Consider the following 24338-nt stretch of genomic DNA (forward strand, 5'->3'; position numbering starts at 1 on the left):
AATTATGCTTCCAGCGGCAGTTAGGTCCTTTCACTTTTACCAATTTCTATTTTCTTCAAACTGCACGATTGTACACTGTTCTTAGCCATTTTTCCTATACAGGCTTACTGTTGGTAAATGTCCTGATTTTATATAATAAAATAATCCCACTTAAACTAAATATACATATTTTTGTGATGTTCTTGTTTTGTGATTGCGTTCATTGAATATTTTTTTCGGCTTTAATTCTTGGGCAATATGTACTATGAACCTTCTTTTTTTTTTTCAAATCAAGGGTGTTTTTGATAACGCTTTCTGTTTCCCTTTAAAATACCCCAAAAACTTTTATTTGGTCGAAGTTTTGACGAATTAAGCCGATTGTCCTCCTTCGACACAAAAGCAACATATTTGACTTTTATCACTCCAACGAACATTTGCGTAGTGCAGGGGTTTTCAGATCATTTGCTCGGCGGAGCACTTTTAAAACCAAAAATTTTTGGCGGAGCACCTACATTTCTGAAAGAGTGGAAAAACCGAGTGTTGAAAACTAGATGGTATTTATCGTTTAAGTAAGATGTGTCTTGTCATCGTAGTCAATAAAATCAGTAATGAATGGCTACTTTTTGAAAAGTATTGTTTTTATTAAAATTTAATTTAAATTGTGTCTTCAAAAATTATTGATTTCAATAGAACAAATATGCTTCTTCGATTTTTCAAGCTGTTACAAGTTTGGTTAAATTTGTGTCAGTTGTAGCACAGCTGAACAGAGTACATCTCTCGAACAAAAAATCTTCAGAAACTTGTGTAAAATTTCAAGCGCTCTATTTAAAGAAACCGTTAAAAAATGACGAAAAAATAGAGCCATTTATTGATAGATTTAAAATTTTTGAACGGCGCAATAGATGGCACTGTTTCTCGGTAGCTCTTTAAGAAGTAACAATTTTTCGAAAGGGCGCAATGGCGTTCGAACTCAAAAATAAATAAATTTAAATACAATAAGATGAATTCTAGAGTTAGTTTTGAATAAGTCATATTAGCCACTCGACATGTTTTGAGAAAATCGATGTTAAAGTTCTAAATCACTTTTTCAATTCTCATTTTATGAATGCTGATCTTATTGTCTAAAAATAAGCAACGCAACGTAAAATTGGACGCAGAACATGCTACTGTATTCGGTTATGGCATACTACGACTTAATGCATTTCTCATTTGGCGCAAACGTCAAATCGATAAGTTTGAGTCCAAAAACTGATGTGATTAAATGAAATCATTAGTAATTCATTCAGAGTTGATTGTAGAAAAAACGTTTTGTACGTCTCGGTGGTCGAGTGGTTAGCGAGGTAACACGGTAATCGCTGGTCCACTGATGGCATGGGTTCGATTCCCATCTCGGTACTGGGTGTTAAATGTTAATCTTAAGTTGTCCACGTCAATTATTCAGTCTGTAAAGCCTAAATCGGCTAAGACGGTGTATGTCTTTTCAAGAAAAACTTTACACACGTTACAAGGCATAGCTTGTACATCTGTTCATCTGTGGTTGTAGTCTGACGTCTGGTTCCGCGTTTAATCCGGATCGGTATTTTGTCTTCGTTGCGAGATATGTGAAAAATCCAGACTGACATAGACAAGTTGTGGAAAACTGCAGAAGAATAAGTTTTGCTTTAAAAAAATTTGTCATACAAAGCAAGAAAAATGTCACACAAAGCAAAAATATCACCAAATTTTGATTCTAAATCGCCATAAAACTCATTGCATATTAACTTTAGATGTGTCGAAAAGCCAAATATTATTCGTTGTATTAAACATCAGTGCATTTTTTTTCATAATTTAAATGCTTATCTATTTTTGAAAAGATGTGATTTTCCTATAAATTCCATACATTTCCAAGCAGTGCATTTTGACAAACCACCATTCTTTGCCAACAGGGCTTTCGCCACCAGTAAAAACAAAGTAAACAATATTTATTCGTTCGTACTCTATGCCACGTGAATATTTTTTTCTCATGCTTCGATACAAATGAAACGATAAAAAATATTAGAATTTTTCAAAGTTGGTTTATGATTTTCGTTGCGCACGTCGCGGAGCGCTTTCAAAGGCTTAGCGGAGAACCAAGTGCTCCGCGGAGCACGATCTGAAAACCCCTGGCGTAGTGGCACGATTCCAGATTCATCTAAAACAGAATTTAAATTTTTTGGAATAAATTAAAATGCTTTGCAGAGCAAACAGTCGCATTTGGAGGCAGTTTTCTTTGTATATTTACCCAATCATCGTGTCAATTGTTATTAAACACTGAGTGATTTGCAGTTTTCACAGATCGTAAGCTTCCTCTAGTACTAGACATCAAATTTTTCAATTCACTTACGAAAACGTGATTATTTTCAGGTACAAAGATGTACCAAGCGATTTCATAATATCAGTATTGATTTCAACAGAGCAACACCTCCCTATGTAACTGGTCTGCTCGGAACCTTGAGCAGCACTGATTGCTTCTTCATCTAACCGTAAGTTGCGGCAAACCCGAAGCAATCGACCATGTGCTCGCTCGGCTAAAATTCCGAGTCGATGGGTGGGGTAAGGTTAGAGAAACAAGAGAGATCAATAGCGGGAAATATCACACGCGGGCAGTGATGCCACATTTCTATCGGTATTTTGAAAACTAAAAAAATCTTTTATCGGTATGTAAATCATAAAAATCGGTATGAAAATCGGTATTTCAGGTGGATATTCAAAAATGCTTACATTTTCAACTTCCTAACGTTTTACCTTCAAATAGAAGCTTGCAATAAACAGCAAGTCTAAGAACTCTTATGAATTTTCATTTTTAGTTCAAAACTGGCTGACTAAATGTGTTTTAGCATATATATAATTGCATTTTCACCGTGTTTTGGTTCTAGGTAACAATAGTTTACACAAAATGATGGTTTTGAAATTTTAACAGAATTTTATGTTTATGTTGTGACTTGTACATTTTTTTTTTAAATTTTAAAACTGTCTGCTTTTGCTGACGAAAGCAAAAATCACAAATCAAAATTCAGCAGAAAATCCGAAAAAAATGTTTTTTTCCAGTACTCATAACTGAATAGAAATTTATTTTAAAAGGTTGGTTAGGCATTTAAATTAAGTGAAAACTTGAGACTTTGATGTTTGGCTAATGTGGGATGTAAATTTGATAAATTCAACTAAGCAATCATTGAACCTCAAAGAATTTTTTATTTACGAAGCACTTTCAAATCCAATGGCTTTTTGACGTTTGAGGTAAATATGGACCCAAGTTGATGTTCTTTGTTTTCAATTTTCGCCAATCTGGCCAATTCAGCTTTTAGTATTAGATATGAGTTCTAGCGATTAATAAAAGAAATAATTGCAGAAAGTTGAGAGAGCTGTTGCTTCAATTTTTTTTAAAGCCAATAAAAAAAAATTATTTTATGAAAAATCACGCATTAGTCATATGAAAATCCAAGAATTTTATGCGGAAATAAATGAGTGACGTGCTTTAAAAGAAGGTGTTCTTCTTTAAAAGATTAAAAAAACACATATTTTTACTATAAATGAAACCCATTTGGCCGGGTGTGGTCTTTAATTCTGCGATCTCTGCAGTTTAGGTACTTATGATATAATTTATTTGGCTAACAAGATGCAGAAGGATTGAAAATTATACCGATGATATTACATACCGTGTATCTGATTGCACTTCAAATCTCGACATACCCCATCTGGCGACGAGTTGAACAAGGATTATATTTAAACGGTGTATGTATTTCCTTGAAAAGTTAGCATCTCACGAGACAAGAGCTTTAATGCGATCGTCAATTGAGATTGACCTTAAGAAACTTCTATTGGCAGTCGCAGAAGGTCAAATATCTGCCTTGAGCTTAGTCCATTGGCTTTGAGGTTGAGTACCATAAAAGTGCATCATTTGACAGAACAAAGGAACAAAACAGCGTGAGCCGTGGAGATCTTTGTAAAAGTTGTACAGATCGAAGTTACGCCACGCCAACTACCGAACTTTGTCTTCTTTCTATGGGACCTTTACGAGGATACCTTGAATGAAGTGGAAATGTTGAAGTGGAATGAATTTTGAGTTAAAATCTTAAAAATCGGTATGTTTTGTCAAAAATCGGTAATCGGTATAAACCGATTCTTGGTCAAAATTTTGCTCAAAAATCGGTATAAATACCGGAAAATCGGTATGTGTGGCATCGCTGCATGCGGGAAAATGGTGTTTTCGATAGAAGGTCCAGCAGTTGATCGGCAGAGCTCGATTGCTCGTGTTGGTTGGTTTCATCATGTTCATCGTGGTGAAATTGGCTAACGTGCCGTTGTACTGAAGCGGAGATTGCAGGTTCGGGTCCTGCCGGTGAGCCGTTGTATCTTTTCCGAAAAATTTATGATTTTTACGGCTTATGTTCTTTCGTTCTTATATAGCTCATGTTTCTTTAATTCTTTCCATCACCTACGAAAAATGCAAAACTTGTCAACGAAAATTTTCTGGCTGGACACCTGCCAAGTGCACGCTAAAGAGTTCGTTTTGCTGTCAATTAAGACTAAGTTCGTTCGTACTGCAAGTTTCCGCTTGTGGGACTAACCACGGTAGGCCTTCTATTGTGTGGTGGTTGCTACAATTCTATCTGTATCAACCACTGCATGGTAGTAGGCCCGTGAGGAACAAATCGATTAAATGTGTTGAAAAGTTTTCAAATTAAAATTACCCTTCCGCTCAATTTCAACATCTTTCATTTTATTCTAATCTTCTATCCGTCTATAATCTTTCAATTCTTAAATATTCTTACTCAAAGAATAAAAATTTCACCGATATAGCCGATAAAATAATTTCACAAAATAAAATTTACGGTGAATAACTCATTATTTAAAATTAAAAAAAATTAAGAACAATAATTAACAATTTCACCTCATTAGCAATCCAAAAGATTTGTGCACAATTTGACCACCGTATTTTGTTTATTTAACCATTGGAAAGCCTTTCTACTTGTATAAATGAAGTTAGGCCTGTTTATTAGTCAACTAGACGAACCAGCAAGAAAAATTCATCTTTTTTATCACTTTCATTATTGAAAGTTTAGGATAGAGCTTGAAAAAACCTCTCATATTCCTTAACTTCGAGGAATCAATCATCTTCACTTTTATTTAAATTTTTTTACGATCCTGCTCAAAAAAATTTGTCAATGAACTTCAGTATTGGGTAATATCTCGTAAACCACTTGACAGATTGCCACCAAATTTTGTACACGTACACAATACATAACTAGATGGTATCACTGAAATTTTCATTATTTTCCATACATGCATTCAAAAGTTATTCAAAATGAAAGATTTGCATTTGATTCGAAAACACGCCTTAGAAGTTTTTGTTAAACTTGGCATACAAATAACAGAGATATTAAAACTTAGATGAAAAGTCAATATTGTGCATATTTTTCGAATTGTTACGTACTTTCCCAACCCTATCTTCAGAAGCCTTCAGACGGGCACTATGTTATGATTGATCGCTCCATCCTAAGTTAGGATATTTTTTCCTAGCGCTTTGTGGATTTCAACGAAGATATATCCAGATAACTTTGAAATTTCATTTGCATTACATGGAGAGAAAATATTTTAGAAAAATAAAAAAAAGGAACCTTTCTCGCAAAAATTGAAACCAAATCCCGTGTAGCTCAATCTCATTTGAAAAAGCTTCGTTGGTTTTGACAAAAAAGAAAAAAATATACAAATGGTTTTCGGAAATTCGAAAACATCGTGAATTTGACAAACTCTGCTGTGTAATGTATAAATAATAATGTTTTCATAACACTCTTTTCCCAGGCTTCCTCGCCGGCCTGCACCGAGCTGGAATCCATCGTAATGAACTGGCTCGGTAAGATGATTGGCCTGCCGGATGAGTTCCTGCACATACCGGGCGTCAGCAAAGGCGGTGGGGTGATCCAAACGACGGCCAGCGAGGCGACGCTAGTGTGTTTACTAGCCGGGCGCACCCAGGCCATCCGGCGCTTCCACGAGCACACGCCCGGCAAACAGGATGCGGAAATCAACGCCCGTCTAGTGGCATATTGTTCCGACCAGGCTCATTCCAGCGTCGAGAAGGCTGCCCTAATCGGATTGGTGCGGATGCGATTCATTGAATCTGATGAAAATCTTAGCCTGACCGGCCGGGCCCTGGAGGAAGCCATCGAGGAGGACATGCAGCAAGGGCTGATTCCGTTCTGGGTAAGTGTATGCTACTGTTTTCGAGAGCACCTTGCACCTTGATGGTAAGAGAAGAGGGAAAGCGGAAGAATATTGTGAGTGACAAATCTGCTTAGAGAAAAGTTTTTGTTTTCCCTAGTGGTCTCATTAGGTGGAGTGGAGACAGTCAGTCAGTGTAACTAAAGGCAACAAGTGGTTTGCTAGTTCGACAATTTATTTTTTCGACTTCAAATAACAGAATGGAAGGAACTATAGCGTGCTGACTTTTATACCTTGAATATTTTAATCTTTGCTTCAAAAAAGTCCACATTTAGATTATCGAATCGCATTTTCATTAAATTTTCAAAGACGAACACGTGTCTTGAAAATGTAAAAACTAGAATTAAAAAAATCTACAGTTTCAATTCTGAAAAACATATTTTTTAATCACTTATGAATTTTTTGGAAGAATTTTCAGTTATGAAGTTACACTAGAGCAAATGCAAACGTTAAACTTTCACAAAAATGTATTAATTATTTCTTTATCTATAAATTATTGGGTCCAGATAAACAATTTGACTAAATAAACTAAACTTTTTTTTAAATCGTTCACCGAATACTGTACTGTTTATTTACACACAATTCAATTACGTACTTAAAATGAAAAGTGTATTTTTGTTTACATATCTTGGTTACATAGAAGAGACTTATATTTCACGTTTTTAATGAATTTTTTTCTGTGATTGATGTTCCAGTGGAAGCAGAATTTTATTGATCAATTTTTAATAAGACCTGAACTGCCCCTACTCGCATAACAGTCCCATATGAATTTTCGTCATTTTTCATCTAACCTGACAGTTCGTCATTTTGAACATAAGGCTTCAATATAAAACAATAAAAAAAGAGATTTTGTTCTAGAAATTTTGAAAAAAATATCAACTCGTGGCTGTCCCATATGAAATATACCCGCATAACAGTCCCATATGTGAAATATCACGGATTTGGTTTCTTTTCAATGCTTCTTTCGGCGAAATAGTCTTTGATTTATTGCTTCGAATCATTTAAAAAAGATTTAAACTCACTTGATGTCGAATTATGCACACTAGTTCTCGAAGGCAGGTAAGTAAGAAGGAAGGAATGTCTTCCTGAGCAAAAAACTAACCGATGCAATCAAAATCGTAAAAAGATTCAACTTACAATGAAGAATTCACGATATTTTTCCAACAGTGTGTTTCTTTTTCTGATAACTGCATTTAGAAGTTCAAAAATGATCAAATTTAAGTTTAAGAAAGTAGCTTGGTTAGCAAAACATATTCTGGATGGGACTGTTATGCGAGTAGATTTGAAAAAGGTCTCAAATATGCTCGCATAACAGTCCCATAACGAATAAAATGGTGCTCCCGACGTTACCGATGGCCCAATTTCTAAAATTTCAGGTCGTACGATTTATTATGACAACCTAGAACACATTCCATCAAGCGATTTTCGTTTATGCTGAATGTAATGGTTATAGTTTAAAAATATATTCCAAAACAGAAAAAGCTGATTTTCTCGCTTGCTTGTTTTTGCATATGGGACTGTTATGAAAGTAGGGGCAGTGAAAGTGTTGAAAATAATATTTACTCCTGTCATTTCACACGCTGGAACAAGCTAAAAAGCGCCTTTAAGCCATGAAACATTTACTTTTTAAGAATATCCTCTGAAAAATAATTCAGCATTTTGTGAGAATGGTCAGTAATGGATATCCCGTGTGTTGAACCTGAAATGAATATTCAAAATTCTTAAATATCTTTTTCGATTAAGGTCTTTCGATGAATACAGCATTCAGTAAAAGTGAAGTATCAACCATAAACTTATACTGCAGAAAACCTGCAGACAGGGATGATAAATGTTACAAATGTCGTTTGACCGTAACACGAACAAAAGTCGCAGTCATCGGAACGGACGGTCATGTAGCTGTCATGCCTTTGTTCCTTTTTGCAAACCAATGTCCTTCCAAAAGAATGTTAATCAAAGAAAGATCAATTGACATTCAGAAAGAATGTCACAACTTGCTTAAAGATAGGGACGGTTATGAAACAAAATGACGTGACCGTCCAAGTAAAGTCGACGATAGCTTTTTTGGAAATGTTAAGGCAACATTGACAGTTTCAATGTCACGAAATCTAAATTATAACATTCATTGAAATATTATAAATTTGACTGTCGCGGACGCTATAAATGCAAATGAAATTGAACCATAGGATTAAGATCGATTCCATTAGTAAATGGCGAACACAAAATTAGTTATTGCGAAATATTCAACAGGGCATAATTTTTTTTTACCATTGGGTAAAAATCAACCAAATTTTGCACTCATTCTCATTTATGTGTATTGTTTACATGCTGTCAAACTCGAAGTCGTGTTTTTCGATTCAACGAAAATGGTGGTGAACCAACGCAAGTCGAGAGAACAAATTCTTTCCAAAGACCTGGAATTTTCGGAGCTGTCGCACCGGCAGGGAAAAATATTGAACATTCACCATTCAACCGTCTCCAGAGTGTTGAAGCGGTTCCAGGAGCAATTGACGTTGAACCACGGCAAAGGAGCTGGAAGAAAACCAAGACCGGAGACAAAAAGACGGAGGGAAAGGTGAAGCGAATGATTAAAGCAAATCCCAACGTCTCAAGCCGTGATTTGGCTAAAAAGATCGGCATGTCCTTGGATGGAGGACATCGAGCGAAAATGCGTTCAATTTTGCACTCAAGGCTTCATCGATTAATTTTTCTTTTGATTTTTGAATTAAATGTATTTCTACAACTACCCTGAAATTTTGGTTTGATTCTAAACATAACAATAAAATTGGCATGACATTTTCGGTGTCGCAATAATTTCGTGTTTGGATATTAATTAGTTGTCGTGTCTTGGGGGCGATAAAATTGGCAAGAAATCAGTTATAGATCCGTTTTCAACTTTGGACCGGTCAAGTGAAAGGGTTGGACTAGAAGGTGACGAAAAATAGTGTCGCAAGTTCGCTAGTACAAGCTATCAATGTTAGTAACGTAAGAAATTAGTTTAGCTCCGATTTCAACTTGCGACCCCTCTAGTGAAAGGGTTTGAAAATAAAATTTAGCCATATTCCAAGGTTAAACAATAATTTTTCTTACTTACTATGATCTATTTTTTCCAATTTGGTAGTGAATTTTTTCGAAAATAAAGCTCGATTTATAATGTTCGGGAATGCCCGGGATTTTTCCATCGATTCCCGGGATTCGGAGAATTCCCGGAACGGACATTTCATTCAAAAGTTGATAGATGCATTATAAAATCCATGAACTATCGAGAAGTTTTAAGACGTTCGCGACGCGTGTCAAGAGGTTATAGCTAATCAAATAAAAAAAACTTGATCCATTTCCTGTCTTCGTACTATGCTGTCGGCTACTCATACAAATCGGGGATGAAACCTTCGGAGTCAGCTATTCATGTTTGGTCTTCTCAAAAATGTTTAAGCTAAGCAGGTATTTTCATGATTTTTTCTCATTATCAGTAAATTAAAACTTGTAACTTGAACTGAATTAGTACGATGTTTTCAATGTGAAAAATTATTCAAAAATATTTTTGCCACATTAATAATGTCGCAAACAAAATTCAAAATTTTGCTGGTATGATTTTGAAAGTTTTCAAACATTTCTCTTCAATAAAAATTGTAGAACGTTCTATTTCGACTAGTTTTCTCTAATGATTCAATAACTTTCTTTTATTTCAATCTATTTCATGTTCCTGAAAGCAGAGACTAACGGTAGCAGATCCGAATGTCTCCAAAGTTTGATCGATCAGATTTTCGGTTGCTAAATCTGGAAATAATACCAAATATAGAGTTGTTTTGACAGTTCTTACGCACACTTGCTTACGTATATGGATAAGGCATAGGCTCGCGAGCCGCATGCGGCTCTTTGGATGTATAACTGTGGCTCTTTAGCTGAATGTGTAAACATTTAGAAAATTCTCGAAATTTTCTAGAGTAAACGAACGCAACATAAGTTTTTCTTCAGTTCAGGTTATATTTCCCAGGATTAAAAAAGAAACCAAAAAAAACAACTATAAAATAAATTAACAGCATCTTATCAGTAGGAAGTTTTCTGTTGAATTTGTTTTCTTTGTTGTTCTGATTTAATCGGATCAAGCCAAGTATGTTCAATCGATTATGAAATTGAATATCAGGTGAAAAATTTAAATAATGCTTTACAATGATACAAATTGTTATGTGTATTGAAATTTCTTTCTTAAAACTTATTGTTTTTACTTTTTTTTTTCAAATATTGAGCTCCATCTTGCAAAGTGCCTTTTCAAATCCATGAAAGAATTTCAAAAATTTTCAAAAATTCAAGTTCTTCGTTCCATTTTTGAACATGAGTTTAAGTGAACAAAATTTTTAAGTTTGTTTAAAATATTTTTGTAAACCGGGAACTGAGTGCTGGATATAATTTGAGAATTTAATAAATACATAATATGAATATTTTTAGGTATAGATTCGAAGGAGCAACTTTATTTGGTAAAGAAGCATTTTATTCCATAAACTTAACAATTTGTAATCCTTTTTTTTATTCCTAATTTAATCCCTTTATCATGTTTCTGCAATTATTTAAAAATTTCATGACTGTTTTAAAAGTTGATTTTGATTTCTGAGTCTTTGTCAAAATCTTGTATTAGGTTTGTTCTATGAAGTGATGATCAAAATAACGTCAAAAAACAAAACTTTGAGTTTAAAAAATCGGTTCGATAAAAAATGGAATACAGCGAAGCAAAACCTAAGTTAGATGTCTATTATTATGTAAGATTTATTATTGTAACGGAAGAACCGAGACAGCTATCAAAACTTTCATTGAACCCCCATATTTCTATATCATCAGATGAATCTCTTCTTGACGATTTCAAAAATCGTAGATACACTAAAATAAGCAAATCTGTCAAGAATTAAAAGTATTTTAAAAATATTTTCTTTTGACTGTACGAAATATTTTAAATTGTTTTTATTTTTGAAAAATTTAAAAATTAAAACAAATTATTCACACAACGAATCTCATATCATTAAAATCGGTTAACATTTTCGGCCAGGGAACCGCCATGAAACTACTATGAATTTCACAACCTGAAACTGAGAGTTCATTCAATAAATCAAAATATTTAAAAAAAAATCAAATCGATCAATTTCATACAAAAATTATATTTTAAATCCAAAACCATAAGAAATTCATAATCATAAGTGTGAATTTTCAAAAAACAATTAATTTCAGGTAAATTTTTTATGGTTATCAGTTTAAAATATAATTTTCGTATGAATTTATGGAAAAACAACAATTTCGAAGCTTTCAAATGCACCCTTCAGATCTGCAATACGATGTTAGATGAGAAAGATATGAATGAGATAAATTTGCATGTTTTTAAAAGAACGATCCCAAACTTTTGGCCGATACACCATACTGAGGGGTGATCCTAAACTTTCGGACGATAACTTAAGTGTCTATTTTATTAATTAAAAGTACATTCTTAAATTTTTGCACAATAATTAATATTCCAACAAAACACATGGAAAGTCTAAGTTTTATCTGGAATAGTTGTTAGGAAAGAATTGCACCAAAGTTAAAAACTATAAACTTTATCAGGTCACAATGTCAAATCGCCAAAACTTAAGAAAATCGCTTCCGTTTGCCAACAAAACAACGAAAATTTGTGGCGATGTGAAAAAGGATAATAAAACAGAATTCACATCAGGATGCTATGTATCTTAGCGATCACCACTATTTGCAGTAAGGATACAATTAAGTGCGGCTCTTTCAATCATGGAAATTTCCCTAATTTGCAGGTTTTGGCTCTTCTGTCTCAAAAGGTTGCCGACCGCTGGGATAAGGAAAGGAAAACTAACCTTCAAAATTTTAGTTAACAAAACGTTGATGTCCGTTCAAAGACATAATCGATTTTGAGGTTATTTTCCCACAGTTAAAAAGTCTTACTACAAATGTCAGAATTATGTCACGAATATTTCTAGCCGTACATAGAATAATTATTGAAAATTTTCATCTGTGGACCCAATAATTTTTTTTTAGAAAACCAACAAGTTTGGTAAACATTCATTAATAAGAAATCACTTTAAAATCAACTTTAAAATAAAAGTTGGCTTATTTCAGGCCTTTTCAAGAAATCATTCAGAATTAGTAGGGCTCGTGATATAGCTCAGTTGGCAAGTCTGTTGTCTCCTGAGCCGATGTCCGCGAGCTCGAGCCCAAGAGTAAACATCGAACAGTTGGATAAGTTTTTCAATAACGATTCGCCAACTGCAACGTTTATAAAGTCGCGAATGCCATAAAGATGGTAAAACGACTAAAATCGAAACAAACAAAAAATCAGAATTAGTCACTATCAACCGACGTTTCTAAAACTGGCTCTTAGAATAGGGATACCATACGTACTCTTTTAAGAGTACATGTACTCTTTTTCGATCGAAAAATGGGCGTACTCTTCTTTTTGCGAAAATATACCAAATGTACTCTTTTTTTTTGTTGAAAGATATTTAATCAAAAAAACCAACGTTTTTCTTCCTTTTTATGAAGTTGTTTCACATTTTATGCAAAAACGATGAAAGGAATACAGCTTTCAACAAGTTTATTTAACATTTTGTTTTAATAAATATGCATTGCCGCTGGAAGCATAATTGTCACATGTTACATTTTTATATCTGAGGTATTTTGGTGTCTACTGCCTCGTAGCGATGGATATTTTAATTTTATTTAATAAAAACATAATGTTTTCAGTGAGTTTGATGTTTCTATCAAAAAACGGCAAACAAAAATTTTGAAATACGTCCTCTAGACACCAAAAAGTAGGAAATTTCAGAATGTAACATGTGACAATTATGCTTCCAATGGCAGTGCAGTCGTTGTAAACTATAAGCGCGATAAGCGCCTTTGAGTATACAAACAGAATCGATATGCACAAAATTGAGGTACTTAGATCAAGAATATTTTTTAAGAAAATTTAGAGCTCCGGTTATTCGATGAATCATTTTTATCCAAAATCCGTTAAAAAATTTGTTTTTTCATCGTGATATATTGTTTAGCTGTAAAATTGACGTCTGTGACAAGTTTAAAATCTAAATTACCAGAAACGTCTCAATCAAATAGGAAAATAAAATCCATGTAAGAACCGAGCAATGCGCCTGGATGATATGCAATACCAGAGTAAATGGACTTTGTCAATGTATTTCGTTTAATCCGAGGTTTCACTTATCCGAGGTGGTCTCTCCCCCAACTATCTCGGGTAAGCGGGGTTCTACTGTACATCCTTTTGCATACCGTCCGGGCGCAAAGCTCGATAATATATGAATCTTGTGTCAACCTGATGGCTGGGATAACGCGGGAGCTCAGAAAACCAGAGCTCGGGTTCTACTGTTAAACGTTTGTCCTGACTTTTTGGATAAATGATCTCAATTGGGATTGGGCCTGCTAAAAAGAATAAAGCCTGCTCTTTACTCTTACACATATTTCCATAAGAATGACAGCTAATCGGAGTGAAATTGCAGTGAAGGCTATTTCTCTCTCTGTTTAACACACCGGAAATCGTATACCGGGACTGCGAGCGCGCCCATCGCCCATGTACTCTTATTGGTGTCACGGGATATGGTAACCCTATCTTAGAACAACTCTGGATATCGGTTGATAAAGAAAACCAATCTGCTGTCATGCTTAAGGAAATTCCTTAAACAGTGAGGTGCAAACTTTATCCTTTTCGCACGCCCGGAGCCTGCACTAGTTATACACGCGCAAACTGTTTATACTCAATTCAAACATATTTTTGAGCAGCTATTGAATTCTTATGCACGTTTAAAAATGGTAATGTCAATGTTAGGATATTTTGAAACATGAAAACGTAATATTTCAATTGAATTAAGAAATTTGTGACCAATTTACTGATGATTTATTTTTTCCGCTTGGAGGAGGGGGGGTAACCCCCATCAACCCCCTTTCCCCCCCCCCCCCCCCCCCTCCCGTAGATCCATGTTTAAGAGAGAGCATCAGTTTTGTGCATTGCGAATCTGCAGCCAATCTCAGGTTCTGTTTATTCGACTTTTGAACAAAATTGATGGCCTCGGTAAATCACGGAATAGCAAACAGTGGCGATGTGCAACTCTCTTACGTCTGCGATTTTCGAATGCGAAATGTATTGACTTGTATTTGAATATTTGATAAATTTAAATTTTTCATCCAGACATCTTAAGGAGCATTTTGGGTTCAACGATACAAGGTGGATGTGAGTAGTCAATCAAGCCAAGCTAAGTTAAGCTAAAATTTCTTCATCCGGACATATTTCCATAAAAAATTGAAACACTTTGTGCTAATTCAGGAATCAACTAAATTATCTCAAATTTTGCACTGATGCTTGCTATTCCAAAGGGCATAAAAAAACTTTTATCTATCTTAGGATCATTTTTTCGCAAAAATAAAAAAATAGTATGGTTTTATGCCGATTTCATAAACATAAACTTTGGTAAAAGTACAACTTCTCTCTAAAATTATCATGGGAAGCTTGAATGTGTAAGATGCAAACAGATTTTTTTGATCTTCGAAATGGGGTAACATCAACTTACACAAAAATATTTTACGGTAATGAAAAAAAAGGTTTTTTTACCGCTGCTTTATAGGCTTGAGTTACTAAAAAAATGAAAACCCCTTTTATTTCTCAATGTTTTACAAAATGGTTTGGTGTCAGAACACAATGTTTTGTGTGTAATCACACAGTTACTTCACATTTTATATGTATGTAACATTCAAAAAAATGATTCATTTTTCAGAATAAGTCGTATAGGCTTGCCGAGTAGGATAACTTACTCGAGTGCTGGAAAAATTGAGTTGATATACATATGCGTCAAACTTTTCAAGTGTGTTTTTTTCGAATGAAGGTTTTTTTAAGCCACAACACGCATTGTAAAATTGAGTTATGGCTGTTTTAACCTCAAGTCCCCTAAATTTTTTACATATTGCAGAAAAGCATATTCGGACTTGATAAGTTTGAACCAAATGGGGCTTATGTTATGTGATGCATTCTGAACAATCGAATAAAGGCTATTTGATCCAACGCAGGCATTGGAAATTTGAGCTTTGACTTCTTTTACCCACTATTCCCCTACATTTCCTCTACAGTTCTGACTTGGAAATTCAAATTTGAGTAAGACATTAAGAAAAACGATGATCTTTAACCTTAAGTATGCCATACTTTCAATCATACGTATCCCCATGGTTGGGACATTTGTGACGATTTTTGAAAAATAAAATAAAAAAGGGCAAATCTGAACGAAGTCTAGGCTTTGTTCTTAAACATACAAGAGATAAAACAAAGAAAAAACTTCCACATCAATGTTTTCATTGAATCACAGCAGCAGTGCAAAAATAGTATCGAAAGATTAAACAAAAATTAATGCTCATTTTGGAATTTATTAAAAATCGTTTTTGAACACAAAATCTGAAAATATTCAAAGAGAAATTTGAGTTATTTTTTTGGATTGGCAAATAATCTGAAAAAACCGGGCAAAATCCTGAAAGTTTTAATCAATATCTGAGCATCCAAGCCAGATTTTAAAAAAATTAGAATTTTTTATTGGATGTATGAGCAAGCCTGGATATATAAACAATAATGCGAAACTCATCGGTTTTTGATGATTGCTTAGCTCTTTCAATATTTCTTTTGGGTTTTTATGAATTATTTGAATAAATTGACAAGTCTGTTATTGTATAAATTTAAATGATAAGACTTCGGCACATTCGACATCATCGATCGAATGCTGAGCTCAACTATTCGATGAGCCAAATATTCGGCTTAAGGGTTTTATTGCGATATTCTGCGCCGAATATTCGGTACACCTCGTGTATGCATTAAATCATTTCAGGCACTATTCATGTAGGTTTTAATTATGAAGCCAGTTTTTCAATTTTGCAATTTCAATATACACATAGAATTTTAACGAATTTAAATCTTTTCATTGAAACATAATTTAGTGAAATCACAATCCAATTCATCACTTACAAATTTTAAACTCAAAAACTAAACTTTTCTGTTCGTTTATCAACAGGTTTGCGCCACTTTGGGTACAACAGGTGCCTGCGCATTCGATAATCTCTTGGACGTGGGTGACGTTTGCCGGAAGTACCGGATCTGGATGCACGTGGATGCAGCCTACGCGGGAAGTGCGTTTATCTGTCCCGAATTCAGAGTATGGCTGAAGGGCATAGAAAAGGCCGACTCTATCGCCTTCAATCCCTCCAAGTGGCTGATGGTTCACTTCGATTGCACCGCCATGTGGTATGAGATTATAAAAGTTTTTAAAGTGAGTTACATATAATTTTATGGCGTATTATTTGTGTTTTGTAGGGTGAAGAATAGCGGAGCTCTTCATAGGACGTTCAACGTTGAACCTTTGTACCTTCAGCATGAGAACTCCGGGTTGGCTATTGACTACATGGTACGTATTTCTCGAGGAAATTGTGGAAATAATTTTTGAAAACACGATTTTCCTCTTTTCAGCATTGGCAAATTCCGCTGAGCAAACGATTCCGGGCGCTCAAGTTATGGTTTGTGCTCCGGAATTTTGGAATCAAAGGACTTCAAAAGCACATCCGGGAAGGTGTTAGATTGGCCCAGAAATTTGAAGCCTTGGTACTGGCAGATCATCGTTTCGAGATTCCTGCTGCAAGACATCTCGGTATGGTGGTCTTTCGAATCAGAGGAGAGAACGAGCTGACAGAAAAGTTGCTCAAGCGTTTAAATCACCGGGGAAATATGCATGCAGTTCCGGCTTCTCTGAAAGGCAAATACGTCATCCGGTTTACTGTTACATCTACTTACACAACTAGTGATGACATTCTCAAGGATTGGAGTGAAATCAAAACGGTTACAAGTGATCTGCTGCAGGAATTAGACGTAAAGATTGTCGATCGCTCAAGGGTTCCACTCAAAGGTAACATTTACGGTCGTAGTTTGTTTAAATTTTGTATCGCCAAAACACGAACATCGCTCGCCATCACAAAACTTTCACAAAGTGTTTCATTTTGCCACTAACATTTCATTCCAATCAATCGTGTTACATAGTAGTTTCAAAAAGCACTTAATAGGTGATATTTTTTGTTTGTTTTTTGCTTTGCTTTCACCACTAATTTTTTCAAAACGCACCAAAACATGCATTACGCCTAACAGAAACTCGCGAAAAGAACGAAGCATTTGGATCCAGTTTGTTGCTGGCCAATTCGCCGATGTCCCCCAAGATTGTGAACGGATCCTTCGCAGCGATCTTCGATGCCGACGAGTTCCTCGCCAAGGTCTACGCAGGCATTCGCATCTCGGTAAGAAATGAGCGTTAGAATACGCGTAAGTGAAAAAAACGATTCTGAATCATAAGAATTATGGAAAAATTAGGCTTAAAATATTTAAATGTAGCTTATAAGATTATCTTTCCTTTTTTCCTTGATTTCCTGTACCACCTAGAATCAGGACTCGCCGGCCATGCGACGCCGCGTCCGGGGCATCCTTATGTCCGGCAAGCAGTTCTCGCTGGACTCCCGGATGGATTTGGTGGTCCAGGGCATAAGCCCCAGCGAGGTCAAGAACGGGATCGAGTCCAAGGCCATTACCGAGGACTGCGAGGAGGCGTGGGAAGGTACGAAGGGCAGGTAGTGTAGCGGTTTTTCCAATTTCCTTCAACCAACACAGAGCCAGTCGTTCATTCATTAGTTAGTTGCTCCTTTTCCTTCCGTTTTGCTTGAGCATTCCATTTTTCAGTTGCATGCAAGTAGCTGTTTTAAGCTTTCGCATCAAAAGCTTCGTACCTGTACGCTTACTTGCGTACAAGGGTGTGCCCAAAAAAGTCCAACTTGTATAGCTTTTGGTCTATTTTCTTTCATGCAATCATATTTCTGCGCTCAGTTTGTGAGCAGATAGCAGTGGCGGACCAAGGTAGGTTTACATGAATTTTCTAGGTAAATTAATGTACTCCGATAAAAGCGCCTCACTTTACAGTATAATCAGTTGTAGAAGATCATCGTTCAGAATAAGAAAACCACTTATGATTAAGCGTGTCAGATTGACCGAATTGAGTTTAGGGGTTTAACCCCCCCCCCCTTCCCCATGAAGATTTTTGCCAAGTAAAATTTTCACCGAATTACTTGATGTTAAAATATATTTGAAAATAAGTGTTAACAAGCAAGTCAGAAATTTTTCTCGCCTCCGGCGGAATTCAGTCTTAAGTCACCCTTGGCTTGAGACATTTCGATCTACGATACTATTCGACGTTTACGAATTGAAACTAAATTTGGTTCAAAACTTGGCATACATAACCCCTACTTTGTCTTCAGAATTGGTTTTTATTAAGAAGTGTAACTTAATATGAACCGAATTTGAAACGAACAATTTTTTGTGTTTGAAAAAATCGTTTATTGCATTACAAATGTTAAGCTGATATGAAATATTCTTCAAGAAACCAATTTCGAATAAATTTTTTTAAGTTCAAGATTTAGCTAAAAGAAACACTAAACGTAAGTTGATTGCACACTTAGAAAGTAAGTAAAAAAGTTAAAGAGGTTGTACATAAGCCACGACCGTAAGGTTAACGTAGAATTACGACAGCCGGTCCTGTGTCAATAGGATATGTTTCATATTAAATTTTCATACGCGGAAAATGTTGACCGTTTTGACAGGAATAATATATTCATTCATCAACTTTCACGGCCAATAGAGACAGATTGTAGCTCTAGACAATTGCATAGCAAAAGGCGGGAAAATATTTGAAGCTGCTTCAAAATCCAATGCAACTGAGCCAATGCGCCTGCAATTATGCAACTACAATCCTCGAGCGTTTTATGAAAGGCTCCGGAGAAAAGCTTGAAAGATTCAGTATTATGCGTTTAATTCGAATCAGTAGGGGAAATGCGCACTAAGGGATATATAAAAGGGGTCGTCATTGTACATTGGATGGAGATGAAAATTCAACAACAAATTTAACTTTAATGAAAAGCGCACTTAATACAAAATTATTTAGAAAGTGACATTTTTTTCAGGTTTTTCCAATGGAATTTTTTGCTTGAATAAATATTATTTGTCAATGAATGGTGTCATACTCAAACTTCTACACATTTTAATTTTGTGAATTTTTTCTGTTCAGAAATCGGGACCGCGGATTACTTTTCAATTTTTATCAAAGCTCTGATTTAAGATTTGAACCGTGGAATTATTTTTGCCATGCACAATAAAAAACTTATTTCAAATTTCATCTCTATAGAAGAACGTTATTGAAAATAACAAAAGGTTTATAATTTTAATCAAATGTTGTGAAAAAATTTAATATTCAAAAAATTACAGGTGGCCATACAAAAAAAATTAAAATGAAAAAATTTGTTTTTCAAAAGTTGGCTGACCCCACAGATGAGGAAAATTGCTGGATCTGGACGATGCTGCTGATGTGGTTTGGTGGGCTTTTGACCTTTTCTGTTCGTTTGAGTTTGAATTTCTCAAAGGAACCGAATGTTTCAAGGTTATGTTTAAATTCTGGCAACTTTATGCCAGGCCACTGCTGCACCAGTTCAACATGATGGTGGTGAAACATAATAAATGCTCCGGGTTTCAGTAAAAATGGTTTACTCAGCCGAGCATAGTTGTCCTCGTCGTCCTGATGAAGAACCTCAAACAGCACAATCCTAGCAAGCGGCCTTCTCTCAACAGCATTGCACACATTTATGGTTGCAACAACCGACCGACCGGGAGAAAGACCAAAAACCAAATGAAACCAGGTCGGGGCAATCCTTGCTCTTTTATAACTTCGCATCTAGTGCATTTTGGGTCGACGATCGAGGTTTTTTCGCTCGGGTGTTTTGCGCACCAATTTGTATTAGCGCTTTATTAGTATTGGTGTACCAACACATAGCCGACCCAAAATGTTGTTTGGAAAAGATGTCCGTGAAAGAGGCGTTTTTCGTGACGCGAGATCCGTTCGCGAATTTCAATTTGCCCCCCTATAGTGTTGCCGTAAGACGTAATTCTACGTCAAAAATTCAAACAATAAATTTTTTATCGTTCTTCAAAACGGAATTAATATCTATACAAATCGCTTCTTCGTACTCATTTATGATAACTCTCTGGAAAAAAAATGATTGTCGTATTACAAGTTACTTTGTGCTTGTTAACTGATGATCTACCTTGTTTAATTAATTTTGTTCAAGGAGCATAACTTGTTATGCAGAATATACTCGACTTAGTAATATTTGTTGGAATAATCAAAATTGCATTTTTTAAATCAATTAAGAAAAAATAGTTAAACTACCGTCTCAAGGTTGCATTGAGTTCTTGGGGGTAAATGTACCTAATATTCCAATTTTCCAACAGTTATTTCACGGATATCCAATACACATTTTAAGGACTCAGTCTCAGAACCACTAAAAAGAAAAAGTTACAAACTAGTTTCAATCATGTTGAAGTTTTCAAACTTTAAACTGATTTTGGTTTGCCTATCATTCTGCAAAAATGGCATGACATAAATAGTTGCGATTATACTGGAATTTTTAAGGAAAAAATCGTTACGTAACGATGAGCATACTTCCCTCCCCCTCCCCTATGTCATAATCCGTAACGCTCGAGCTTACTCCCTGCCCCCCTAGGAGCGTTACGTAATTAATGGATGTTCCCTTATCGTCATTTTTGTATTCAATTTTCGATTTGCGTTGCGTTTCATTTGCCTTCGGATAGATTATGATTATCATTTAGTTCAATTAGTTCAATTTTTAAAACTTTTTGTCGATCATGTATAGTCGTGAAATGGACTGATTGACTGATGATTCTTAGCAGCATTCTTTAAACCGGCTGCTAATTTCACTGAGCCCTTGCAGACTGGAATTGCAGATCCGTCTTGAAGTTCTAGGCGACCTCGCTAACTAGACGCTGGAAAAGCAGCTTGCGGATCAGATGCTCTTCTGGTACCGCCGGATCTCACGCAAGGCAACGATTCCAGGCCGGAATCGATGCGGTTTCTTCACTCCTCCGGCCTTTCAGGCAGCCTTAGTCGCCAACAGCTACGGTACGCTGCGATGTTTCCCTGTTGAAAGCACGAAACAAATGAAAATGGGGCAGCGAAGAGCACTTGTTTTTATATCTTCTTGGGGAAGATATCCGTGCCATCGGTGCGCTGGATAAGTATTGGTGTACCAACACATAGCCGACCCAAAGATGTCTGTGAAAGAGGCGTTTTTCGTGACGCGAGATTCGTTCGCTTGTTTGTTGTTTTCTTTTTTCCGGGATTTTCATCCTCGCGGATGATTCATCCCTTGAAATTCGTTCGCGAATTTCAATTTGCACCCCTATAGCGTTGCCGTAAGACGTAGTTCTACGTCAAAAAACGAAAGGATTATTGAAAGAAAATTATAATCTATTGTAGGAGAAATTTGTTATTTGTTATTTATTTCTGATCAACGGATCACATGTTGATCCCAATGATTACTTAAAATTAAGGTTAAAAACAAAACATTTAAATCTAACTACGGGGATCTCAAGGCCCTAATCACTTTTCTTCGGAAAACATCCCTCGAAATGTCGAAGTCAAAATGCTCCGAAAAACGGTTGAAAGATTTCATTGCACCGATGAGGGCGCTGTTAGCTCCGTAATTGTTCATTCGAAAGGGAATGTACAATTGAAGATCCTGATTCCTGAATCCACGGGGTCGTACACTAAGCGGAATAGCCTCCAAAAGCGTGGGACAGTCGATTCGCGATGTCAGGAGGTCGGCGACAAATGAGGCACGTGTTGCTTGTCTGCGGGCTTGAAGGGTGTCGATATCTATGAGGCGGCATCGATTTTCGTAGCTAGGCAAGCGAAAAGGGTCTTGCCAGTTCAGGTGTCTAAGGGCATATCGCAAGAATCGCCGCTGAATGGTCTCGAGCCGATCGACACCGTTCTGGTAGTAGGGACACCAGACAGCTGAAGCGTATTCAAGGATGGAACGAACAATGCTGCAGTATAAGCTTTTCAAGCAATACACGTCCTTGAAGTCCTTCGCCACTCTAAAAATGAAACCGAGGCTTCTGGATGCTTTGTCAATCACATAGTTGGTGTGTGCCTTGAATTCCAGGCGCTGATCTAAGATTACGCCAAGATCGTTAACGTGGTTCACACGTGCGATGGGTTCGTCTCCGAGGAAGTACTCCGCAATTAAAGGCTGCCGCTTACGAGAAAAGCTGATGATTGCACATTTGCTGCGGTTTAATGGCAGGCAGTTAATGTCACACCACTCAGCGAAGAGGTTGAATTGACGTTGCAGGAAATTGATGTCGTCGTTGTCGTTTATGGTGTAAAATAGTTTTAGGTCATCAGCATAGCCAAGTTTGGGGACGTCGAGGAGTGACAACACGTCGTTGAAGTAAATTAGGAAAATAATCGGTCCGAGATGGCTACCTTGAGGCACACCGGAGGTAGCAGGAAATTGCCTGGAAAAGGTGTCACCCGTTCGAACAATCAATTTACGACCAGTTAAATAACTGCGGAACCAGCCGAGTAGAGTACCACAGAATCCTAAGCGTTCGAGTTTACCGATGGCAATTTCATGGTTCACCTTGTCGAATGCAGCAGACAGATCGGTATAGATTGCATCGGTTTGAGATTTGGCAACAAAACTTTCATGCACAAAAGAAGTGAACGTTAGCAAGTTACTTGTCGTAGAGCGTTTGGGCATGAATCCGTGTTGATCATTGGAGATGTTATTTTTGCAGTACGTGAAGAAAGGATCCAAAACCACCAATTCGAATAGTTTGGCAATCGAACATAAGGCAGAGATTCCACGGTAATTGTTAACATCTCTTCTATCTCCTTTTTTATGTACCGGGAACATGTAAGCTTCCTTCCATAGTAGAGGGAAGGTGGCTCTATCTAGCGAAGCTTGAAAAATGAGCCGAATAGGGGTCAGCAAGACAGGCATGAAACTTTTTAAAAAAGCAGCTGGTATCCCGTCCGGGCCCGTAGAAAAGGAATTCTTAAGCTTCGCTGCTGCTCTAGAGATGGCTGCCTCCTCGATTTCAATACCATTTATTGAGAAGCCCAATGGCAAAACGTTCCTGACAGCGCTATCTATATGTTCTGAGGATGTTGAAGCTGAAGTGAAGATGCTGGAAAATTTTTGGGCGAAGAGATCGCAGATACCACGGTCAGAGTTCGCCGTTATGCCGTCTAAGAACATGTTTGAAGGTATACCAGGTTCTTTCCGCTGACTTTTTACGTGTTTCCAAAACGATTTTGGGCAAGTCTTGAGGTTACGTTGTACGCGACGTAGATAGTTATGGTAACAACGTTCACTGGCTTTTTTATAAACGGAGTTAAGTTTACGATATATATCCTTAGTATGCGATGATTTATGCTTCTTGTAGTTTCGAAGAGCACATCTTTTTGCCGTCTTCAGTTGTCGCAGCTCAGTCGTGATCCAAGGGATTCGCATATTTCTGCTGTTAGAGCGTTTTGGGACGTGGCGATCGATGACGTAATTCAGAATGTGTGAAAAGGTATCAGCGGCAGCGTTGGGATTAGAAAGATCAAGCTCAGATACGGTTGTTTTAAAACGAAACCTGTTTAAAATCACGGAAGTTTTTTCTATCTTGTTGCCCCTGACGGGAACAATGCTGTTGCCTTGAATCATCAATTAAGTTATGTAAATTCTTATGGTGAAGCGTGATTATTTTGAAAAACACTTCCTGAAATGTTTTAAAAAACTTATCTTTTTTATTTTCATATTTTGTATAAATTTTCAAATAATTTATCGGAATTACAGTTTTTCCAATTCCAACTTGGCAAATGTTTTAGTCGAAATATTAAAATTTTGGAAATAATTTTAACAAATTTGTTTTCTTTATTCAGAATTTATGTGTGCTTGACACATAAGCCCTTAAGTCTTAATAAAATTTAATAAGAAATACAAAGTTTCAACATTTCCAGGACCCAATATTTCAATCAGAATTGGCAAAATACGCAGAGCTTGTAATTTTAAACTTCAAAACTTGTGATTGAAAATTTAAAAACTTTTCATCAATTTTTTTAAGATAAAATCGGCTTTATGAATCAATCATGATTTTTAAATGAAGTTAAATGATAAAGTTTGAAACATGATTTGAAATAGGTAGCAACTTTAAA

General features: G+C 36.1%; 1 protein-coding gene across 1 annotated transcript in view; it reads left to right on the forward strand.

Annotated features, from left to right (window-relative positions):
- Positions 1-24338, forward strand: part of LOC129744231 (histidine decarboxylase) — a 66213-nt gene that overhangs the window by 34177 nt on the left and 7698 nt on the right. Inside the window, exons 4-10 of the mRNA XM_055736650.1 lie at positions 5800-6201; positions 16260-16489; positions 16559-16649; positions 16712-17144; positions 17381-17526; positions 17669-17840; positions 18107-18136. Of these exons, the coding sequence (XP_055592625.1) occupies positions 5800-6201; positions 16260-16489; positions 16559-16649; positions 16712-17144; positions 17381-17526; positions 17669-17840; positions 18107-18136 (1504 nt within the window). The remainder of the gene's footprint in view (positions 1-5799; positions 6202-16259; positions 16490-16558; positions 16650-16711; positions 17145-17380; positions 17527-17668; positions 17841-18106; positions 18137-24338) is intronic.

This window comes from Uranotaenia lowii, chromosome 2 (assembly GCF_029784155.1).
Source record: "Uranotaenia lowii strain MFRU-FL chromosome 2, ASM2978415v1, whole genome shotgun sequence".
Taxonomy (NCBI): Eukaryota; Metazoa; Arthropoda; class Insecta; order Diptera; family Culicidae; genus Uranotaenia; species Uranotaenia lowii.